The 24,648-nt window shown below is 39.6% G+C and overlaps 1 protein-coding gene across 1 annotated transcript in view; it reads right to left on the minus strand.

Annotated features, from left to right (window-relative positions):
• The window catches only part of grm7 (glutamate metabotropic receptor 7), a 276,820-nt gene that overhangs the window by 128,031 nt on the left and 124,141 nt on the right, over nucleotides 1–24,648 (minus strand). Inside the window, exons 3-4 of the mRNA XM_070845371.1 lie at nucleotides 3,545–3,680; nucleotides 2,570–2,724 (exon numbers count right to left, since the gene is read on the minus strand). Of these exons, the coding sequence (XP_070701472.1) occupies nucleotides 2,570–2,724; nucleotides 3,545–3,680 (291 nt within the window). The remainder of the gene's footprint in view (nucleotides 1–2,569; nucleotides 2,725–3,544; nucleotides 3,681–24,648) is intronic.

Here is a 24,648-nt window from a genome sequence, read left to right on the forward strand (position 1 = left end):
AGCTATGGCCGCTAGTACACTGGTGCAATCCAGATTATAAATGAAAAGTAGAACTAACACAAAAATGGGTGACATAAGATGCAGAGTTTAAAGGAATGGTTCGATATTTCTGGGAGTTAGATGTACATTAAATATGAAGCTACAGCCGGTGTTTTATGATGTGAGTTGCATCAATATCTAGCAATGATGACAGAGACGAGGCCCTCTTCTGCTGGTTATCAATAAGTGTTGACTAGCTGTCAGCACACCTACGAAACAGCAATTTGTTGGGTTTTTTTGCACTGGTTTCTGTACAGCTTGAAACAATGAGATATAACGTGTTAATCGGTGACATTCACAGGTGCTGGTTGGTGGATTTTGTTACTTGGCATGGACAGAGCCAGATGAGGCTCAGGGAGGAAGAGAATAATCAAACTCCCAAAATGGTGGAGAAACTGACCATTACATTAAGACTAATGAACGACGTGTAAAATATTGAATGATACTACTTTCATGTGCCTTTATGGCACTGAGAGAAGCTGTTTTTGCACAAGTATTCAGGTGTCTACGTGTCATTTAGTTTGACGGGTCCTGCTTCGTTGCCTGATCTTGTGGCCCTGGTGGATTGTCGTGTTTAAATCTGGTTTCAAGACATTCCTTATCACGGTTTTGTGCTGACATGGGGCATATCGATGAATTGAATTGTGTTTAATCAAACTACCACACATCCTATGCAGCCAAGTAAGACTCTAGCAAAGAGAAACTGCACAAACTGCACAAACTGCTCAGACAGTGAGAGGAATTAGGGGGGGTGATAAGAGCCCTGCAGCTGATTTTTACCCAGCTAGTTAATTCAGCCATGACTCTCATCATAAAGCCAAAGTCCTCTCCTCCATCTTTTTTTTTTTGTCTTATACCCTCTGATGGAATGGGTCTCTTGCCCCTCATACCTGAGTTACTCGGACTGACCGTCATGGCCCAGTATCCTCTCCTACCGTCTTTATGCCCAGAAAATGTCCATTTCCATAAATCATTCATCAAAAATGAGGCGACAGGAGGTATTGAAGAGCACATCCAAGGAGACATTGTTTGTTGGCACACCACCAAAGGCCCTTAAAGGCAGATCCAAGGTTACACACTCACACTGGGTTCCTCTTCGAGTTTGAATCTTGATCTAGCTCTTGGCAGGGCTTGTGCTTTTGGAAGTGCACTGCACGTCTGTGAAATGTGTTTTCGAGGAGAAGAAAGGGGCAGAAATTGACATTACCACAAAACATTGGCAATAGGATTACCCAGGCTTTTATATGTGTTCAGGGGGGTTTTGATTCCAGAGAAGAAAATCAGATTTGGCTGCTTCCCATTAAGCTCCTCAATGTTGTACTTGTGTGTCAAGACAAAAAAGAACAAAGGATTCTTATTTTATTTGTAGTCAAAACCTTCATTTTAACAGAACTGGCACAACAAACGCAGTTTTTTTTTATCCTTGTCAACATTTTTGTTTGATACGACAGCCTCGCTACAAGTTGTCTGTAGTTACAAAGCAGCGCAGTGATACCAATATATTCGAATCTAAATGCTGTCATTAGCATGAATAAAGCAGTCAGTATTTTGCTTAAAAGACAACGTAACCATAAGTTATGTTTCTTCTGATCAGGAATTTTGTGCATCTTCATCATCTCTTAAACAAAACTTAAAAAGACAATATATTCTGTGATATTCTTCACTAGCACTTCCTCAGCACCTTAAAGGAGTAGTTTGACATTTTAGGAAATACCCTTACTAGCTTTGTTTAGAAGGGGTTAGATAAAAAGACTGAGTTGTCTGTTGACTGTCATGTCTGTACAGTAAATACAGACTCTATCTTAAAGCAACAAAAGTAAAAAAATCCCCCTAGCAGCACCTCGAAAGCTGATTAACATTAGCATTAACAGTTTTCTTTTTAGACATACAATGTTCACAGTGCATCTCTGTGTAAGATACAATTCAAGCAGCACAATGGCTAAAGTTTCTATATTCTGTCAACAGCTCCGTAGACATTAAAGATAAAGTAAATAAAGAGAAATTTCAGTTCACCCACTGTGGCTGTCTCTGCTAAATAAAAATGTATGTTCATCCAAAGACAGATACTGTCCAACTTCTTTTCAGCCTCGGTCAGATGACGCACACTGACTGTTTGAGGACACACAAAGATAGAGGGATAACTGTTTTCTTTATCCTTCATGCAGTGAGAGTTCAATAAAATCTCTAAAAGACTGACTTAGATGCTGAATTACTGCAGATGCAGTGGTGCTGATGGTGTGTGTTCTGGCAGGGTGATGATGATATATAATCATTATCAAAAGAGTCCTGTGCAATTTTGTGTCACAAGAAACCACAGAATGGAAAAGAGCGACTGTTCCCTTTGATAAATGAGTTTTTTTTTAATGGTTCTACTCACTCAGAAAAGAGGAAAATGTAACAGCTGTTAATTTCAGAGATAAGAACATGTAAGAATGCAAGCAACCAACAAAAGGACGTAATGAATGAACAAGCACATTTCACACAGCATATTCACACAGACGACCAAAGAACACCATTAAAAGGACCCTACCGCTGATGGTGGCTCTCTTTGGCAAGATAGTGACGGCACCAACGGCAGCGTCCTCCAGCTGGTGGATGGGGCTGTTCTTGGCCCCCCAGCTGTCTGAGCCGATCCACAGGAAATGACCAACCTGGTCTGCCCGCTTAGTGGCATTAAGGATGCCCCTGGAGTCAAACATACACCATCACTGAGTCCCGTGCAGTTAGTGTGTGTGTGTGCGTGTGTGTGTGTGTCTATCATAGCAGTCATATTCACTGTGTGCATGCAACCTCCCAGAAAGATTTTTATCATGGCGCCCACAGCACTGATACAGTACTGGGTCAACTACACCTAAGGCATTGTTTTGACCAGTGGTGGAGAATAGGCCTGACTAGGTATATTTTCTCATGTACTATAAGCATAGTACATAGATAGATGCTTGTACAGTATTTAACTTGAGTATTTTGATTGTCTGCAACTTAATACTAGTATTCAACCATATTTCAGAGGTAAATATTGTACTTTTTACTCCACTACATTTATCTTACAACTGTAGTTACCAGGTGCTTTCCATAAAATCATTTTTTTATAAAACAGTTACATGAGAGGGTTCCATACCTTCCTTGCTTTTGAACAACTGTTTAGTTGGGAGCCCCTGTTACATTTAGTTTCTTTTAAATACCTGTTTAAAGTATCCAACATTTCACTAGAAATCAAAGAGTGGAGAAAAGTCCAAAAACTGAAAATAGATTTGTGTATCAGAACTTTGTTTCTTCTTCTTTTCCTCTTCCTTTATTCTTCTCACAACCCCTCAGATGGATTTAACTCGCTAACTGTATACAAAGTAGTTCAAACTAGCTCCTCTTGGCCAAAGTATATCGTCCTAAGACAACATATGTATCTTGAAGCAAAAAACGGGTACCAGCATCCATTAAGTTGACTTGTATCTTTCATTATACTGGACCTAACATTTCAACTTAATTATGTTTAAAGTGTATGATTTACCTGATATCCTCATCAGAGGCGAACAGGATGACTGCCCTGGCATACCGAGTGTCCATCAGCAGACGGATGATTTTATCAAAATCAGAGGGTTTGTGGTCATGAGGGATCTTCAGCGACTGAGCTATACAGATTCCACCTGAGAAGACACAAAACAAAGCACATTAATACACAGTACAACACATCAGCCCCTCGTGCTTCCTTGACTTCTCTTTGTACTGTTGTAATTACCAACTATTAATTTCACTGCCAACGACTTTTGCATTCAAGAGACATCCTATAACGGCAGTAAAAGTTGAAAGTGAGGTACATAATTGGAAGAAAATGTTGCATATTTTTAAGGAGAAGATCAGAAGAAAGGAAGCTCTGCTCCTCTCCCTCTGCTGCCTGACATTTACCGAAACCACTGACTTTTCTGCACATAGTTGTCTTTAAAGCAGTGTGGAGGGAAAAGGCTGTGCGAGCTCCATCTGCGACATTGCTAGTTTCAATAAATGACACTTAACCACACACAAAAAGTGTGCAGATTTTTTTTTTTACTTTTCTATGCTGAACATGCCCCATTTTCCATTTCTCAGTTGGGTGAGCAATAATTTTTTTGACTGATCCACGATTGACAAATTATAATGGAGGATCTAAATTTTTTTGATTAGAATGATCACTTCATTAAATATGACATCACATGCATACTGATCATTGCACTATAGGTAGTGAGCCATCACCCACTGATCTCTGTTAGCTTGGTCCTCTCTGATGTTTCCACTTTTACAGTATCATTGTAATGTCATCATAATGTATTTCTTCTGGTTACAATTACAGAAATCACAACTTTGCTAATATATAATCATAAACTAGCCAGTAATGCAGACTGCTTTAAATCATCAACCTTTATCACATCCAAAATGTAATTCCAACCACAGATGTGTGCTAGATTAAAAGTCAAGGGATCACTAAAGTGGGGACATATTTCAATCTCATGACCACTTAAATAGTTCGGCCTTCCAGAGCAACTACTGTCAATGTCGATGGTTTCCAGTCTTTCAAGAATCCCAAATTAGATCTGATATTATGCCAACTGGCATTTCAGGCCGGTGTTGGCGCATCAGTTGTCACCCTGAAACGTGCAGTCTGTGGTCGAGATTGGGATGTTGCTCTTGTTCACAGATATCTCATTTGCACCACAGCTTTCTCAGCTCAAGATGTCGTATTTCAAACCCATGAACCTTTCGATCATTCCAAGCTCCTGTCTGGTGCAGATACTCATTGTTTACACCCTCAGACCACACTGTAGTATCTTCATTCAAGTGCTGGAATAAGCAGATACAGAATGTATGATGGTGTCAAAAAGAGTGAAAAATGTTTTACGCAATAATTCAATTCAAGCAGAATATTTGAGTTGAAGTTATCAAGAAAGGGTCAACTTTTTTTCTTGTTTCTGAGCTACTGGTTGGTACAGCAAACTCAATATAGATATTTCATCAATTGCAAGTAAAGGTGATCACAAACAGTGGATGTCAAGTTACGCAATGTGCCACTTGCTGTGCAGGCAGGAAGTTAAAAGACAATACAACAGAGTTGGAGCCCTTCAGTAACAAGTTTCCTCAGGAGGTCAGTGAGAGTTCTTGATTTACCAGCGTGGTAGATGGCCACATGAGCCAGAAAACTCACAAAACATTCAGATATTCACCTCTTGAGGGTTTTTTTTCCAGAAGAGGAATGTTTCTGTCACTGACCTCTTCACCTCATCTTCACCATTTCAATGTATTTCTTCTATCTATAATGAATGTGTGCCAGCAGATTGTAATGAGCCACCAACTGGGAACTCAATTCCAGTGCTCGGAGGTTAATACAATCCTCACAGGGAGTCCACATTTTTATCGCACTCACCAAACTCAGTGAAACAAAAAAGTGAGTCATTCTTTTTTTCTCCATCTTTTAACTCATGTTCTTCACCCCTTTCCTTCATGTTGTCTGTCTGGTTTTTCTGTCTTTTTCCTGAGCTGGGGTTTAGAGGTACAGCAGGTCGTCCACTAATCAGAAGATCTGCAGTCCCTCCAGTCCTCATGTCGAAGTATCCGTCATATTGAAGCTTGCGTGAGTTTGTGTTAATGGTTAGCTTCCTCCTGACGACAGATTGGCAACCTGCCAGCGCTCTCTAAACGGGTGAATGTGAATGTCGTGTTAAAGCATCTCGAGTGGTCAAGAAAGGCGCTTTAAGAGCACAGTCCATTTATCATTTTCTTTCATTTCTTATTTTCTTTTTTCAAGTTAGATTCAAGTTCTTTTCTCCTTTCATGTTAGCGTTTTCTTTCATGTTCAATGTCCTTTGTTTCCATAGAAGATTCTCTGCATTACAGTCGTATATTTATGGAGTCAAATTATATAAACAACATCCTTTGAATTGGAAATTATATTCTTGCCTCTTACATCTTTGTTGTGTTGTGAGAATCATGTCTCATCCTTTTCAGCTTTTGACTGCTACACAAAGGCTTTTCTCTCCTCAGGGGAGATTGACTAAGATGAAGAATGTAAAGCTTCTCTTATTATTTTCTGGAGTACAAGGATAGGAAAGAACATTTCCTAGTTGGGGTGATGGTTTAATGAAAACTGAAATCATATGCTGGTGCAGAACAGAAAGTAGAGGATATATTTTACTGCCTTGTCAGTAAAGGGTCTTGATGATGGTTTTCATCTGACAGGCTATCAATAACGGGAGGAGCTTGATGTCGACCTGATGCCTGAGCAACATAAATACATTGATCATCTTGTTATTTGTTGCCCTGTCTGTACGGAGTAAGGGATTGTAACGGTCACTGCTGGAGGCAGCAGTAACATAATAGGCTCATGACTGCACACTTCCATCAGTGTGTGTGGCTGGAAAAGGGACAGAAAACCCCAGAAAATCTCCTGTTGCTCAAAGACTATCATCAAGTTCTCTCAGAAGAAAAGCATTTTCCTTCCTATTCCTGCCGTGAAGCAGCTACAACAACAGAATACACTTTTGAAATCACATCTCATCCCATCTTTACCTTTACAGAACTTTTTGTCTCCCAGACGTAAATGCACCAACATGAATGATTTCACAGGATCAAACTGCCGATGCTGTACAAAGGGTAAACTGCTGAATCCTGAGATCGAAAAATAACGCAATGAACAAGTACACTTACAGATGCAGGCCTCCTTAATTGTCAGCTGGGCCATGATGGGGCCTTGGCAGGTCAATGGCAGATCTTTGCCTGCGGTGTTCGGGTGAAATTAAGTCCCACTCATTGATGTAGTGAATGTGATGCCCTAACCTTAACACAACCTGTCAGGAAACAGGAGGACGTGGGGAGACTCCCAGTGGCTTGAGAGTTATCTGGGAAAAACGTTCCTTTTGGCTGGCAGCCAACAGGCCTTTCGTTGGCAAAGCCAATTCTGAGACTGCTACCGTCTTGGCCAGATCTCCCCTGTAAGAGAGCTTTCAAACCTCAGTGGGACTAGAATAAAGGTTAAAAAGGCAAAGAAATTACAAATAAACTTACCATTTTGTTATTGATAAAATGTACAATCTGCTTTACATGTTTAACCTGCATTGTTAGTGGCAGAGACCGCCATTCCTGTCTGGATTCAAGATGCCTTCACTCAAACACAAGGGATTTATGTCCGTGTGTTTCTGGATTACATGGCGACATCTTTATCCAAAGATTACAACTGGACAAACACGGTAGCTTTGATAGTGAAGCAGCCACAGGAAACACAATGTACCCCATAGGGATCACTGAGGAGAGTCACTGCCTGATCCCTATCAGAAACCCGATCGGTACTACACATGTGCAACAGAAATCAGAGGAAAGCATGGCGGGACGCACATGTGGACATATACACATATTCTGGTATGTATTAGAGCAGGGGTGTCAAACTCAATCAAAGAAAGGGCCAAAATTTAAAACATGGTCTAAGTCGCGGGCCAAACGGGCTCAACATTTAGTGAAGACTCTAAAAGTGAGTCTTTTATTATAGTATATAATATAATATAATAATAATAATATATATTTTATCCAGAAATATGAATTTAAACAGCCAAACTTCAACAACTTTTCCTCAATAAAATAAATAGAATTTTAAATAATTTTTTTCTTTTTTTGTACTATCCTGATGTTTTGTCTCATAGTGTCGTCTTATATTTATATTCTTTAATTATGGCCACATCAGCTCCACAAACAAGACACACAGGTTCACCTCCAACAGACAAACAGGTAAAACTCTGCCCCCCACCTGCTTTGAAAGTCTCTGTTTTCAAAGTCCACTTTTCGTTTAGCCATTTATTTTGGGGGGGGCTAGCTTAATGGCACGTTTCCACTAGTACCTACTCCGAGTAGAGCTCAGTAGGTACTAGTGGAAACGCGCCATAAGTGTCGCTATAACAGCGCTGATCGATGCATTGATCCGCTGATCGGTGTGTCATTATACCTGCGGGAGGAGGGGCTGCTGCACGGGTCCTGACTAGCGCGGCAGCTGTTCAGTGCATTGTGGGATTTGTAGTATTAGAGGTGGGAGTGCTGTTTACCGACGGGCCATTCTTAATAGTCACATGACATTATCTCGCGGGCCGTATATAATTGTATCGCGGGCCGGATGTGGCCCGCGGGCCTTGAGTTTGACATATATGTATTAGAGAATGACAATGTTGAGAGGGCAGCTTCTCCTCCATCTTACCGAGCTTTGTCTAGGAATGGGAAGCCACAAGGACTTTGATGTTGTGCTAAAGATTAAAGTTAAAGTTTGCTAATAGTTACATTATAATAACATAATGATGAAACTTGACCTTCTCATTAAAACTACTGAATCTGATGATCAAAAATAACTAAATTATAATGACTTCATAATTAATGAACAGTCAACATGAAGCTGTACTTTGAGCTCACAAGCTCACAGTGACAATGCAAACATACTGATGTTCACAAGGTAAAAATGTTCACATCTTAGATTAGTGTGTTAGCACGCCAACACCAGCTAATTAGCATTTAACACAAAAGTACAGCTGAGGCTACAACTACAGTTCTGTCTGAGGGGAACGTTAATGACTTCACCCACATTTCATGCTGACCAAAGCCAGCATGCCATCCTATCAGATGCTAGCATGGGTTTGAAAGAAAAAAGCTTTTTGTGACTTCTAGATAAAATTTGACAATTTATCATTCATTGTCAAAAACTGATAATGTTTGTAGGGGACATTTACTTTAAAATATGACTGTCGCTCGTAAGGACCTTACTGAACCTCGTGTTTTATCATCTGATAGATAAAGATAGATGATAGATAGCGAACCTTCTTTCTCTGGTGCAGTGCCGAGTTTCTGCTTAACGCAGGACAGAGATAGAAATGTACAACCCTTGTGTAGCTCGCACCGGAGTGAGAGACAAACATTAAGTTGATAGACAACCCTCCTTAATTAGGTTCTTCAGGGGCTGCTGATGTATTACCTTATCACTGTGCTTTAGCATTCAGAGCATTCTAGGAAAATAAATGTTTGCGCCACCGGATACTTCTCATCATTACCAGCTGATATATCTGCCCTCCTCCCTCAGAAGGAGGGGAGTGGGGGCGACAGCCATTTTAACCAGTCCATCGGAGGCAAAGAAGACACATTTTATGCTTACTTGAAGTAGTGAAGTGCAAATTTAAAAGAACAGAACTCGTGAATGTTTAATTTGCAGTTAAAAGGTTAATGCAGTGTTTCCCAGTCCTGCTTCTTGGGGCCCACTGCCCTGCATGTTTTAGATGCTTACCTGAACACCAACACACCTTATTCAAAAACAAAAGGGCCTTTATCAGACTTCTGCAGAGCTGGGTACTCGGTACTTTTGCTTAAACCTGGACTAACTGGTGTCTTTGCCTACTTGTTTTTAAATAGAAGTAGTGAACATCCCACCATCTTTTAACGCAAACAGTCGCTTGTGTCATGGCCCTAGCCTTGCCTCCACTTACACTACTCACAAAAAGTTAGGGATATTCAGCTTTCAGGTGAAATTTCAGGATGAACCACCACCAATACATTTCCTGGTTCAGTTAGAATTGGTATTTAAACAGTCCTCCTCATCCTGCTGTTCACATTCTGACATCATGAGACCAAGACGACACCATCAGCAGCACCTCAACACTGGAGGCTTCAAACAGGTCCTCAGACAGAAGTGTCCACTGAGCTTAGAGGGTCACAGAGTGTCATCAGGAGGTTGTAACAGTGATACAGAGACTGGAAGAGTCACAGAAAGGAGAGGAGTGGACGTCCTTTGGCCACGTCCCAATTTTACGTTTACCCTCGTTTACCTTCCACTGTTGTTAGATTTTCTTTCAATAAATTGTTTAAGATGAATAAAACTACCATTGCATGCTGATACTTAAATGTCCTACTTTCATGATATAATATCACTGTAGCATTCACTTTTTACATTTTCCATAAATTTCACCTGAAAGTCGAATATCCCTAACTTTTTGTGAACCCTGTATTTCACATGCATCTCCCCCTTCAACTTGTATATCTCCTGTTCCCCCCCATAGGGGTGGCACTCTCTGGGCCCCCTCCTGATTTCAGCTCATTCGCCACACTTGTCCAGTATAAATAGCTGCCTTCAATCAACTTCTCAACCCAACAGTACATCTACTCTGCTTCTCCATCCACTTATCACCAGTTTGTTGTTTAATCTCAGTATAGATAGACAGTTATAGATCTTCAAAGAGTTTAATGATTTAAAAAACCTATAACCAAAACATAAGCAGGCTGGTGAAAATCAATAGACTTAAAGACAAACTGACAAGGAATCCTGGGAAACACACAGGAATACAGACACAGACAACAAAGTCTGTGTCTGCATTTGGGTCCATCATCAGCATGCATAACAGCTTCACATTATATTGTATCGCTGTATGTTTGCGAATAAGTAAAATAAATTTCAGTACAGAAATGCCAAACTGAGTTTGAGATTTCTATTACATTACAGAATCTGTCCACCAGTGTTGACAAGTCTATCAATATACTGTAACACTATGCTCACTATGTATCTTGTTTAAAAGAAATAAAACATACACAACACATTGTCATTTCATACATTAGCATTATTGTCAGCCACTCCTGGAGCCCTGGCTATTTAGTCTCTTTCATTTTCTGATGGATTATTTCTGAGGTTTAAGATTGAAAATTGCAAATCTGGTCTTTTACAGCAGATCAGCTCACATGTCAAAATTCAAGTCATTCAATTTTCATTGATAATACATGCACATGTGCCTCCAAACCATTCATTTGGCTTCATGAAGCTCGAGGACAAAGATATTCATTCCGTCTGTTAAAAACTCAGCGCGAGGCATTGTAATATATCCCCATGACTCCTCATCTCAAATTCAATTGAAAAGTTGAAGTGTGCTAGATCAAATATGTGTATGAGGTAAGGATATGAATAAAACATTTGGCATTGGGGATGCAGTGGTCAATATGATAACCCCACCCCCCACATCTCATATCTATACTGTATATAAATTTACATCTCCCTGTATCAGGACTAAATTTTCTTCAGGCCTCTAGACAATATGGAAGTGTTTTATGGTAAATTACATTTAAAACGGGTTACAGACTTATGTGTATAAAAAGATGAAGGTCTATACTTGTCAGGTTTGTTTGTGTGTAATCATATAAAAATGTTTATTGGTGGTTGGTTTAGAGATTCTAATCAGAAGAATCTCATTTTGTACTTATCTTATCTTAAGCAGCACAACGTAGGAGCAGTATATTTTAAGTCTGTGTTTAGACTTCCCTGCTCTGTGTAGTGATTGGATTCAGAGGAGCCTCTGGGCCGTGTAGCCGCACTGCATGCTCCTGAGCATCGCAGCTGGAACAGTTTCACTTGTTGGCTAGAATAAGGTTGAAGTCAGGCAAGCAAACAGGAAGTTTTCAATACTGGAATCTCAAATTACATCAAAAAACTGTGCATTTTATAAAAAAAACAAACTTTGGTACCGTTGGTTGGTTAATCTTGCGAGTCCAATTTGAATCAACTGCAGGCGGTGTTGAAGAAGGCTATTCACTTTACTTTTGTGCATTTTATTGAGGGCTTATTTATTCTACAGATAAACATTCGCATGAAAATATCAGTGAGTGACAGATTATACTTCTGTGTAAGGCTGTAGGCGTGTGCTTTTTCTGCATCGATTTATGGTGAAAATGCTTCTATACCTAAAGAAAAACACCACATTGTGACACCAAGTGACACCTCAAAATGTAATGGGATATAATGCAGTGAGGCTTTCAGGCAGTCCTTATTCCTTTCAAAAATATATTCTTCTGTAGATCAGTTTTTCTTATCTAATGTTATCCCTGCTGAGTCAGCACACATCAAGGCCTGATTTACTCTTCCATCCTTTTTTTTTTGTTTTCATCTTTGTGCATGCTGCACATATTCACGTCAATGATAAATACATTTTTTGCTCTCTATGGGTTCTTGGGTTTCTTGAAAGGCTCTATATAAGTCATAGGTATATAAATAAAGATATTATTATTATTATGTTACCTGAGTCTTAGTCTTTAGTGATACAGCCACGCATCATAGTGCGGTGCTGAAAGAGAGCGCTGAGCTTCCACCTTCAGACAGATGAGGTGTTTCCTTGCGTGCCCAGCCATTAAGCACAGGTCGGTCTTGATGGCTGCAGCTACCTGCTGCATCACAGTGAACACCTGGAAGATTGACTCGTCCAATACTTTCATAATGTCCGCAGGAAGCCGAACATTGTGTGTCTGTGTGTGTGTGGTTCGCAAGTGGTGGGCTCACACAGTCCTGTAAAGTTCCCACCAAATGTCATGAATCTCAAGCCGAAGAAACGCTCTTAACCCTCTGGTCCTCTCAGATTTACACATCTTTCACTACATGGCAGCTTACTACTACTGCCATTACATCTACTACTGTACTCCACAATGTAGAGAATTCCATGCCAGACAGGGCTCATAAAGACCAACAACTTATTGCCTCCTCTGTAGCTTGGCCACTCACGACACTTCCGCTCCGAGCCAACCTCAGAATTTATCTGTATTACCCATGACTAAATATTGATCCAGGTGATCATTCTTTGCTAAAAGTATGTCCACATCTGTGCGTGTGTGTGTGTGTGTGTGTGTAGCAGGGCTATGCAGTGGACTGAATTATGGCCTCATTCCACTCCAGCCAGCAAATATTGGAGTTATGGTGGCGAGTGTCAAAACTTGCAAGGTCAAAGTGTGAGACACTGCCAGGGTGATGTCAGGGCTGAATGGCCAGAACAACTGCTGGAAGCGAACACAGTGTCGAGATCCAAAGGAGCTTATCACAACCTCATATGTCTCCTGCTGTACATTATGACGCAGGTGAAAATGGGATACAGGGACGTTCTCTGCTTGAGATGCATTTAACCCTTAGATAGTCCTACCTAGATAGAAGCAATGGGGGAAAAAACTATTTGGTTTAATCTCAACTGATTTTACTATTATTAGTAGTAGTAGTAATTAGTAAAACACTATCATTGGTTTTGAAAACCGTTAAACCTCCTCACCAAGAAAAAAAACAATGAATATATTTTATATAGTTTATTTCTTTGGGGCACTCATAACAAAAATCTATGTTTTTTTATGAACAGACCCCACCTTTTTTGAAATATTGGCCTCTACCGAACGGTTGAGATGTCGTAAGTAAAACATGTTTTCAATAAGATATAGTGAGTCATAATGTGCTCTACCATATGGTTGAGCAGAAGGCTCATTAATCAAGTTATTTACAAGCACTTTTAAAATAATCTTTTAGCAAGATATCCCCATTCAATGTGCTTCATCAAACAGCAGAGAAAACAATTTTGGATTAATACACACACACACACACACACACACACTTTTTTCAGATAAATTGTTATTTCTAATTTCCCTAAGAACAAAAGTGATTTTTGAAGCAAAAAGTTACGGACTTTAAAAACTTATTTAAGGACAGAGCCAGGCCATTTAAGTCTTTTATAGTGTAGGACGAGAAATGAACTTTAAATGCCAATGTGGACCTCAATGGTTTGTAGAAAGAAACATCTACCTGTGAAAGAAAACTGGGTCTCATTGTTATGGCTAGTCCGGTCCTGAGGGAGCCAGTTTGAAAGGAATGATCCTGCGACCTCTAGTCCTACATCTTTATCTTCTTTTCCGAGCCAAAAGGGAGGAGTTTTTTTTTTTTGTGCGGAGAAGAAAAAAAAACAAGAGAAGACTTCAACCGAATCCAAAGCAGAGAAAATGAATGTGTCACTCTGTGTTTCTGTCATTCTATTCCTATCTCTGTGTCTGTTGTACCATGGAAACTGTGCCTCAACCCAACCCAACACACACAAATACACTATAGTGGGTACAGACAGATACTAATCTATGACAGCCCTTTGGTTTAGACTTGGAAAGCACTTAAAACTTTCCCTCTGATGTACTTTCTATGTTCCACAGAATGTCCCTGGTGAAGTTTTCTGCTGGAAGACATTAAAAACTGTTTTTAAAAATGATGATGAATATCAGTCAGACGAAAAAAAAAAAAAAAGGGAGCTCTTACATTGAAGGGAAAAGAGAAGTAAATAAAAATGATAAAGTATAAGTGAGTCTTATATAAGTCATTTAAACTCAAGGATAAACCAGACAAATTACAAAAGCAAGTCAACTCTCAGTGAGCAAGCCAATCAAGTCATCCATCAGATTAGATCGAAATCAAGTAAATTGGTTATTCACCCAGAGGAGATGAATACTTTCTTCAGGGTCTGGTAACTTTTTGCACTAACCTAAATATTCCCCAAATAGATGGCATTTCAATAGATGACACTCTACTCTCTAAAACTAGACCTTTGTGCTTTCCCCTTGAAGTTATAATCCTTGAGGTTAACATGCCAAACCCAACTTCGATACTATTTAAGGTCAGCATTGTTTCAGCAACAGCCATTAACTGCATTCAGATTCAGTAATTATCTTTCCAAAGGGCTGTTTTGATTGTCAGTTATGGCGTCCACCACTCTTGTGCTTGACTCTCATTATTCTTACGCGTGGGGGGGATTGAACGAAGGTGATGGTGTTACTGTTTGTAAATTAATCTGATTGCTTTCAGCCTCACTGTTTACTGCTCGCTCTCCTGGTGAAACGTGAAGTGACTTTTGTTGTGAAGCACAGATAGGAGAGAGGAGTGTAATTATCGCTGAGGTTGGCACCCACTGTGATCCAATGTTGGATTTCATACAGAGTAATACCGTTACCATAGTGAAAACAGGTGTCAGTAACAACTTTCTCAATTTGTTTCTCAATGTTGTTTAGTTTTTTAATATGTCAGATTCAGTCAGAAATAGGTTCACAATCAAATAAATATTTATTCTTACAGAGCAACATTTTAGATTGGAAACCAATTTTTTTTAGACGCTTTAAACTCTGACAAATTCCTGTTTGACAAAAAAAAAAAAAACCCAGATGAGGATTACCTCCGATTGAATGTTGTCGAAAAAATGATTTCGGATTAGACGAATATTCCACTAAACAGCCGGAATATGCAAATTTGATTTCAGTCAATTTCGGTCATGTTTATATTGTCTGATTGGATTAAACCAAGAGAGAATTTAGTCCAGGATGTGGACATTATCCCTGAAACAATGTAAATTAGAATGTCTGAAGTGTTCTCTCTTTAGAAATGTAGAAATATGTAGAAGCATCATGCATATTTTACAGTGTTTGATCAAATAAGTTATAAATGGTTTGCTTTGAGAGTGGATGAATCAGAAAGAGAGGGAGAGATGCTTTTATCATCAGAGCCATTTTACACTGAGGTCATCGGCAGAATATCAAAGCGCTGCATTTGTATTCACACCGAGAGAGAATATATAACAGGCTGAGTGTGCTTGTTAGTGATATGCTGGCAATAGCAGTGGTCAACTCCTGGTCAAATCTATTTGCATACTGCACTTCACAGCATCTGGTGACAATTTACAAAATGTCAAAACACTGAGCTCTGAAAGAAAGCATGATAGTGATAATTTCTATTATATTGTACAATTCACTACCAGAAGCACTATCTAGCCTAAACTGTAAACACAGATGTTGTGTTTTCAGCTGTAAATGTGACACAAAAGGTTTTATTTCACACAAATATTTGAGATCCATTGTTTTTATTGCTTACACGGATTAAAGGGGGTAAAAAAAAAATCAATTATGCTTGGTTGATTTCTTTTAATCTAAGTGAATCCCGGAGAGGGAGTTATGCAGATAAACAGCAGAAGAGTTACACAGGGGATTTTAAGATTTGTAACATCTGAAGTCTGGATTATGCAAAATCTGCTCTAAGTCATAATTAGGGAAATGTCTTCAATATTTTGTACACATCTGCGGTATTTCTCATACAAGCAATGTATTTGGCCGGAGAACCTAGAGCTCACATACGGTACCTCTAGCCAAATGCTTTCTGTGCATTTATGTTCAACTGTATCTTTTCTGTTCTCTTTCCCTTTCACAAGAAAAAGAAAGTGACATAAACAGAGATGATGCTTCACAGTACAAGCATGTCTGATGCAATTCCCTTCCATACCTGGCCAGGAGTATAGTTGTTCTTTTATAAATGATCCAGCTGACATATGGTTTATAGTATTTCAAAGTTGGTATAAACATTGCATTTCAATGTTTTTCTTTTCATGTGGACCTGAATTGGCCAACTTTACCTACACTGGTGGTAGTGAAAAGTCCAAAAACATGAAAACACAATCATGACCAATAGTCACTATTATTTTACACTGAATTTTGTACACAGTTACAAAGTGTCAGGACGTATTTCATTTATGAAGGACCTCCCGCTTTGAGAACAAAATGCAAATGTATGAATCAACTGGACCAGACGTTAAACAGACTTTAAATCGCCAGGTCTCCAGCACAAAGTCTGTGTAATGTCCGATTGAGCCCATGTGTGAATAGAGCAGGTCATTGTCTGTAGAATACACCGTGAGCGAGCGGGCATGTTGATGACTGACGTGAAACTGTAAGTATACAAGCATCCATCCTCATTTCTCCACTCTTTCGTTGACATTGTGGATACATTTAAAGACGAGCAGTATTGACTGGTAAGAACAGTCATCATTAGGGATGAGTCTAGTCCGCCATCTTTGACGTGCTGTAAACAAAACTTTTGGCCTGCCTCCTGCACACCACCCAGGGTCTCCTGTTGTGTGCAACATGTGTGAAAGGGCAACTCTGGCCAATACCCAGAGAATCAATGTCCAGACATTACAAGTTCATAAGAGAAAACGTCTACAGCCTACAGAGCCAAGCTAGCAGCTCTGTGATGCTATACTTAGGGGCGGCTGTGGCTCAGAGGTAGAGTGGGTCGTCCATCAAGTGGAAGGTTGCTGGTTCGATCCCCGGCTCCTATGAGTCAGCATGTCGAACCTAAGACACTGAACCCCCACTTGCTCCTGAAGCCTGGCTTCAGTATGTGAATGTGTATAGTCTGTGTAAAGAACAGTCTCCTCCAACTTAGATTCCTCCTGAATGAATGATGTGTGAATGGGTGAATGAGGATGTGAGGACTGGAAAGGCGCTATACAAAATCAGACTCAGAATCAGAATTACTTTAATAATCCCCAGGGGGAAATTGCTTTTTGTTACACACAGCTCCAAAAGAATAAGAATAAAAATAAAAATACAAATACAGGCCATTACCATGTTGTTCACTATGCTGCTCATCAGCTTGCAAATTACTAGGCTGACATTGAGCAGGCATACCATGGTCATCATTTAAGCATGTTAGCATGCCAACATTTTCTTATTAGCAGTAAACTCAAAGCATAGATGAAGTTACTGGGGATGTCCTTGGTTTTCAAGTAGCTAATTAGCACTAAAAGCAATGTATCTGTTTTGGTCACAAACAAAAGTGTTGGACAAATTGAAAATTTGACCTGATGATGGTACTGGAGGAAAGATTAGGGGATCATCAAAGTTAGTATGGTTTATCATCATGGGACCATGAAAATCTGTACAAATAGCTGTGCCAATCCATTATGTAGATATGGAGACATTTCACTGGATAAGTGAAAATGTTGACCTGATGATGAAAAGTCAGAGGATCACCAAAGTCATCAGGATTCATTCACCTGGAACCATGAATATCTGTACAACATTTTATATGAATCCTTCTGATAGTAGTTTTCAGCTGGACCAAAGTGGTGGCCTGACCAACAGACAGACATTGCTATGCCTAGTGCTATGTAGCTGGAATGGCTAAAAACGTAGCCGTCATTCTCTTTCTACAGCTGCAGAAAAGTAAGATTCATTGTCACATTTGTTGTATTGAAAAAGTTTTCAAATTCTTTTACATTTGAAACATCGTCTCCCATCCAAGGCCCATCGTGTACTAGCGTCACCGTATGTCGCGCCTGCCACTGAAATATCATTTATGTTCCATTTGGCAATCAATGAGCTCAAATTGCTCGGCGTCGTGAATGATGGCGGTCTGAACGTGCAGTCATTTTCATTTGCTTGTCAGTAAAGTTGTCTTTGAATCTCATTTTACTCCTCTAGTGGACGTCTCTTTTTTCATAGCAACTGCTTTGATTCTCTCACATTCAGTAAAAAGTCAGTCTATGAGACTAGCCCACAATAAAGAAATAAAGAAAGTTTTATTGAATGTAGTCTGACTCGACAAATTGAGCTAAGCTGCTCTGGTGTCAGGAGGGAAAGGGAGACATGAAAATGTTAACAACAGGTAATAAAGTAAAGTAAAAAAAGAGAACTTGGGCTATTGGAAAGTAAATTACGAGCTGAAGAGCCAGTAAATTGCAGAGATTGGCCTAAGTGGGTCAAAGCGTCTAAATACAACTATGGGTGTAGAAGAAGGAAAAGAAGGAAAATGGACAGATTGGAAAGGAAGAATGCATGAAATAAAAAAAGGGGAAAGACACCAGAGAGACAGGAAGAGAACTTGGGACACCCTAAAATACAAGGAATAGATCAAATAAAACGGGACTCAAAACAAAAGCCTTTCAGTAACTACCTTTTAAAGCCGTACATTGAAATTAACATTTTATTCAAAGATGTGCTGATTCCATATTGATGGAGTCAGCAGTTTTTGGTGCTGTTGTATTATATTGGATTATACTGTTGTCCTTCTCATGACAAATTTGCCTCGTCATCTATTATGGTACCTGTTGAATTCAGTGCTGTGTTCGATACAGTCAATAATTGTCCCTGGACAGGTTAAAAATGTGGAAGGATCTGGAAAGAAGAGGCCTGCGAGGAGCACATGGTTATAGAAAAAGCTTTGAATAAGATGCAGCAACTAATATTTTGACATAGAGTATCATCAGAGTTTGATGAAAACATGTTGAGTGCATTTCCTCCTTAATAAAACATGTGCAAAGTTGATTATTTAAATATTATAAATTGTGCATTGCTAGCTTGCAGTCCTTGCCATTATGGGTGCATTGCTATTCTTTGTGGAATTTGAAATAGTGTTATATGTGTGCCCTCATCCATGACACTAAAAAACATTGGGACTTGTTAAAACATCAGTCTACAGTGCAACTAGTGTCAAAAATGCCACAGTTTACCGTTGACGTCTTACATAAACATCTATAGTGGGCAACACATGAAAATACAGATTGCACATTGATGCACACTCATGCAGTTAGTTGATTGGAAGAAAATGAACAATCACACAGAATAGTAATCTATTCATCATTGAGGTGATTTATCAACCGAAAATGCTAAACATAATGCTGCCTTCAGCCTCTGAAATGTGTGGATTTGCTGGCACTCTGTTTTGTCAATTAAATGCATTTTGATTTTCGACCTCTCCCAAACAAAACAAGTCAACTCACTTTTTGACGCTGGGAAATCATGATGGGCATTTTCCACTTTGTCCAGACATATTAACTGCAAAATAATGAATGGATTTAAATATCCAAATAATCCAAAATGCTAAACACAGCTTTGTTATTTTTGGGTTAGTTGGTGTCAACTGAGGGCTTCAGCCATGCTGTCAGTCTCATCAAATACTCTTTGTCAGTGTGAGGCCCTTCTGCTGTGTCACCATAAGCATCTGTGAGATTGAACTGTGAAAATGAACTGTGAAATCAAAAACAGAATAAGAACATTTCCCATGGGAGTGAAATTTCCCTGTGCAAAGGTGCTGAAATGATTAAAACATGCAAGCGGTATCTCTTTATGCTCATGTTCCAACATCCTTTTCACCCTTTGTTCACCGTACATGTATCTCTGCTGCTTCCGTTCTCCTGCCGCTCTCTCTCTCTCTCTCTTTTCTCCTCTCCTATTCCTTTTAATTTTTTCACAGTTATGCTGCAATGAAGTGTATGCACATACCAATACGCACTAGGCGTGCCTGCATAAAAAGGTTAAAGTCATCGTTGGTCTAGATGCCCACACAGACAACGCTCAGCTCTCGTCTGTGACAAATTGTGTGACAAATCAATTTCATGTCTCCATTCAGTATATCCCACATGTGACAAATACTGCCTTTATATAGATACAGACTTCACCTACAGGTGACCGACCTCTACAATCAAAATATTTCTATCCCAGAGAATAGTAAGAATAGTAAAATATACCATAATAAGTTAGAAAAATGAAGTTTGTGGTAGAATGAAAGTTAAACATCACAGAAATAGTTTCATATTATGGGTATATCCAACAGATTTATGTAAGCAGCTTTGTGAGGCTATAGCAGTATTCAGCTCACTGTATCTGACATCAGCATGCTAACATGCTTAAAGGCTGATGTTTGTGATGTTTACAGTGCTCACCGTGGTAATTTAGCATGATAGCAGTAGCAATGTTAACATGCTGACATTTAGCAGGCATACCGTGGTCATCATTTAAGCATGCTAACACTTTCTTATTAGCAGTAAACTCAAAGCACATATGAGGCTAATGGGGATGTCCTTGGTTTTCAATTAGCTAATTAGCACTTAACACAAAGTGTCTATTTTGGTCATAAACCGAATGTTGGACAAAATAAAAGTTTGACCTCATGATTGCACTGGAGGAAAAAATAGGGGATCATCAAAGTTAGTATGGTTTATCATCATGGGGCCATGAATATTTGCACAAACCATTGTGCCAATCCACCATGTAGATATGGAGGCATTTCAGTGTTGACCTGCTGTTGTCACAAAAAAAAAAAATCTAATCATTAATGTCTAAACCAAATTTTATGACAATGCATCTGATAGTTATTGACATTTTTGCTGCATATGAGAAGTGAATGTAGTCACCTTGACCTCACCCATTAATTTGAAGCCTCTAGCTTCGCTTGCATCAGCATTTTGGTTTCATGATCTTCACCATCTTGGTTTTTTGGAACCAGAAGTGACGTTCATTCCACCAGGACCGTCTCTGATTGGTTAGCCACAACGTAGTCCCACCCTAAAATATAACCCGCTTTATTGCCTATTTTCCTGTAAATGGGGCCACAATTTACTAAACAGACATCATCCTGTGCTGAAGGGGGACTTGAAACTAGCGACTGAGACCGTTAACTCATTAGGAAAGTCTTTACAAAGAAATCTAGTGAGAATTAGGGTAATCAGCCCCTAGAACTCCATTCATTATGACTTCTTTTTGCAACCAGCAGAGTTTAAGGCACATCGCATTGGATTCACATTTCAGATCAGGGAGCTGCGTCCATCTCTTATATACATGGTCTGAACCAAAGTTGTGGATTGGCTGTTAGCTCGGCAAGAAAATACCTCGAGAGGGATGACAAACCACCTTGATACCAACAGCATTTATAGTGCTAATACTCTATCTTGTGAACACTGTGTCCTTTCCTCACATTTACCCTATAGTCCAGTCAGCTTTCGGTCATCTAATGACCAGTTACAGAAGCTGTCAATCAAGTTGTCTTTCTTCTAATTTGGAATAATAGCTTATGGCAGTCATGGTGCATCGCAGCGTTCAAACACATTTTCATGACCATTAACAGACAGTGACAGGGTGGCTAGTTGAAGCAGGGGTCTCTGTGGTATATGGGTGTTTGTGTGCAGTGATGCCTTCCTTTGCCACACATGCCTGTCAACACCATCTCTCAGTGTCGAGCTAGATGAAAAAAAGCCAAACAAAAAAAACCACTACTCCTTAATACTAATTAATAAATTCATCAACCTCTTTACCTTGATACAATCTTCGCCTGTTACATTACACCTTCTGTTCAGCGGGCAGTGAATCCTGAGCGTTCTATAGTGTGGGTCTGTTCCTGCAGACAATATGTCATGGTCCACAACACCCAACGCCCAACTGGCCAACACCCTGGACGTTCTTAGTGTGAGGAGACACTATTCTACACTGTTCTATTTTAAAACTAAAACAAATACTGTGCAACTGAGGCTTTAAAGCAATTTTTAAGAGAACATTAAAAGCATTAATACAGCGATTAAATCTTATTCAGGTTTTTTCTGGCAAACCAGGTATGATAAAAAAGAACAGGATTATTACAATAACTCATATATGCTGAAAATATTCAGGGGAAGTACCATTATTTTCAAGCTACATTTCGACCATCGCGTGTACTTTGGTACGAAACACTTTTTGTGTTCAGACTCATCGTGTCAGAGATGCTGCAGTCAACAGAACTGCAAGGACAGGGTCACATGACTGACAGAGCCAACATTGATACGCCACTTGTACTAAAGTTGCATGCTGTTGCTCTGCTGATACGGAGAGTTACAACATTATATATTACATATTTGGGGTTTTTTTTCCCAGTTGACCCATACGCTTGCAACCAACTCAGAAAGGACCGAGGCTGGGGCTCCCTAGAGGCCTGGGGGTTGAGATTCAGGATTTAGCTTTATTGTCATTATAATATCAATACAAGATGCTCACATCATGCTACAGACTGTACACTGACCATAGCCAGTGACTCATTCAGTACTTTTACAGATGAATGTTTAGTTCTATATGTGTATGAACAGCAAAGTTTGAATTCAACTGCCCATGTTAGCTGATGTGATATATATCGGAGTGTGTGTAGACTTTATTTGTGGCTGTGTGTGTGTGAATATGTGTGTGTGTGTGTGTGTACAATCATCTCCGGTTTGCTGGAAACCTATCAGACAGCTGATGGTCAAGATCAAGACCTCTCCTCCTCTCCCACTGAGAAAGAGCCAGGAGGATGCTGGTCAATGTGACTTTCATCATCTACCCTCTCTGTCTCCATCAAGCCATTAGTCTCCTCATCCTCTCCTCCCTCAAGTGGTCCAGGGCAGTCTCTCCTCCCCGTGCTTCTGTCCCCGCTCAACTTTGTAGATTGGAGGTTTGGTTTTACAAACATTTCCCTGAAGCAGAGCTGCCGTGGAGTTAAAACATCAATGACAGAGGCTGTTTGAGGGAAGCTCAGAGAAAAAGGACAGAGATGAGAAAGGAGGTAAGCAATATCAAGAAGCCTTGTCGTCTCGCTGCCAACTGAAAAAAAATGTAACATGACATTTTATGTAAAGAATGAAAGCCACGTTATGGGAAGAGCAGCTGCACAAAGGCTAAGGATCCTGTTTGTCCTGCCAACTAGTGGTGATAACGTGCTTTTTCTACAGTTTTTGCTCTGTTGCCCAATTTTACCGCATTTCTGCTTTGATGTTTGGTTATCCTCTCAGAATGATGCTTAAGATCCTAAAAGCCCGTTCTTAACCTGCTACTAACACCCTTAAGAATAAAGAACACAGGAACCAAAAAAACAATCCTCTCTGTGACGGGCTAGCAGTTTTTTTTCCCCGAAGCACCACCGCACGTTTAATGTGTGATTATTTTTCCAGTGTGCCTTATCATAATATTCTGTCGGTCAAGTTTTTCTGTAAATGCCAGACTTTCAAATTTGTAAAAGTCTGTAAAAGATCATTCTAATGGTGAGCGCAGTTGCTATCTCCTTAAAAAAAAAAACTAACTTCTGCCAATAATGAGCAAATAACTTGAAAATGTAATCACAGCCATTCGCTTTCACTGCCAAAGGCAGCTGTTTTATGTTGTTTATGTTTTTAAGTTTATGTTTTCTTGTGAATTTTTGGTTAGTTTGAATTTACCGACACCACATGGAGGTAACATGTCCTGCTGGTGATTAATACTACTCCATTGATCCACAGGTGGCATTAACACAACCAGAATTGGATCCATAACAACTTCCTCGACTTAATACTTAAGATTTCTTGTCAACAACTGAAATGATATGATTCCTCTGTTCTGCATTTTGTGGCACAACAAATGAATTTGATTTTGTTTCCTTTAATTCAGGGTCCTAGCAGCTCTACCTTGCTCCTTCTTTTACTTATGGTACCAAGTTACCCACTCTCCTCCGTCTTCTGTATAGCATTACAGTCCACTTCTTCCTCAGTAGCTTTCTTGAGGGGTCACAGGCCATTACTTTTACCTCTACAAACCCTGTGCTCCTTCCTACCTGCTTTTATCATTATCCTTCTCTTCTTTGGTCATCCTTTTCTTACTGCCCTGTTCGGCACTATGGTTCCGTCTTACTCTCTGTCCTCTCTTCAACTCCTTTTTCATGTTTAATACCATTAAAGTCCTGATTCTCTTTTTTCTTTTTACGCACTCTTCTTGAAATCTCTACATCTCATCTGATTACATTGCTCTGCAATGTAGTTTTAGAGAGAAGTTGTGAGCTTATGTAGCTGTTAAGATTTGCCATCACATTTACAAATGCAAGATATCGCCTCTACTGAAAATATGCATGATAATATGTTCCCGATTTATAATTCACAGTTCACAATAAAGCAAAGCTGCTGGAAAAGCCTTCGCAGTTCCTACATGCTAGTGGTGAGCTCTGGAGACTTTCCTGCTATTTTGAGTTTTATTGTGTGATCAAAGAGATTCAAACTTGGGTCTGTCGCATGGGACCACAAACAAGTGCAGATGCTGGCCACACTGGAAATCCCACTTCTCTTCAAACACAGCAGTGAACTACTGCGGCACTGCTGCTGTATCCCTATGAGGAATATTTCTAAATCAAAATTCACATTTTGCATTTTTTTAGTCAGCAGAAACAGTAACTTGGAAGGTTGTCACTCTGTTCAATTATACAATATATGCACTATACTACTTATCTTTTTA

Source organism: Pempheris klunzingeri, chromosome 2 (genome assembly GCF_042242105.1).
Source record: "Pempheris klunzingeri isolate RE-2024b chromosome 2, fPemKlu1.hap1, whole genome shotgun sequence".
NCBI classification, from domain to species: domain Eukaryota; kingdom Metazoa; phylum Chordata; class Actinopteri; order Acropomatiformes; family Pempheridae; genus Pempheris; species Pempheris klunzingeri.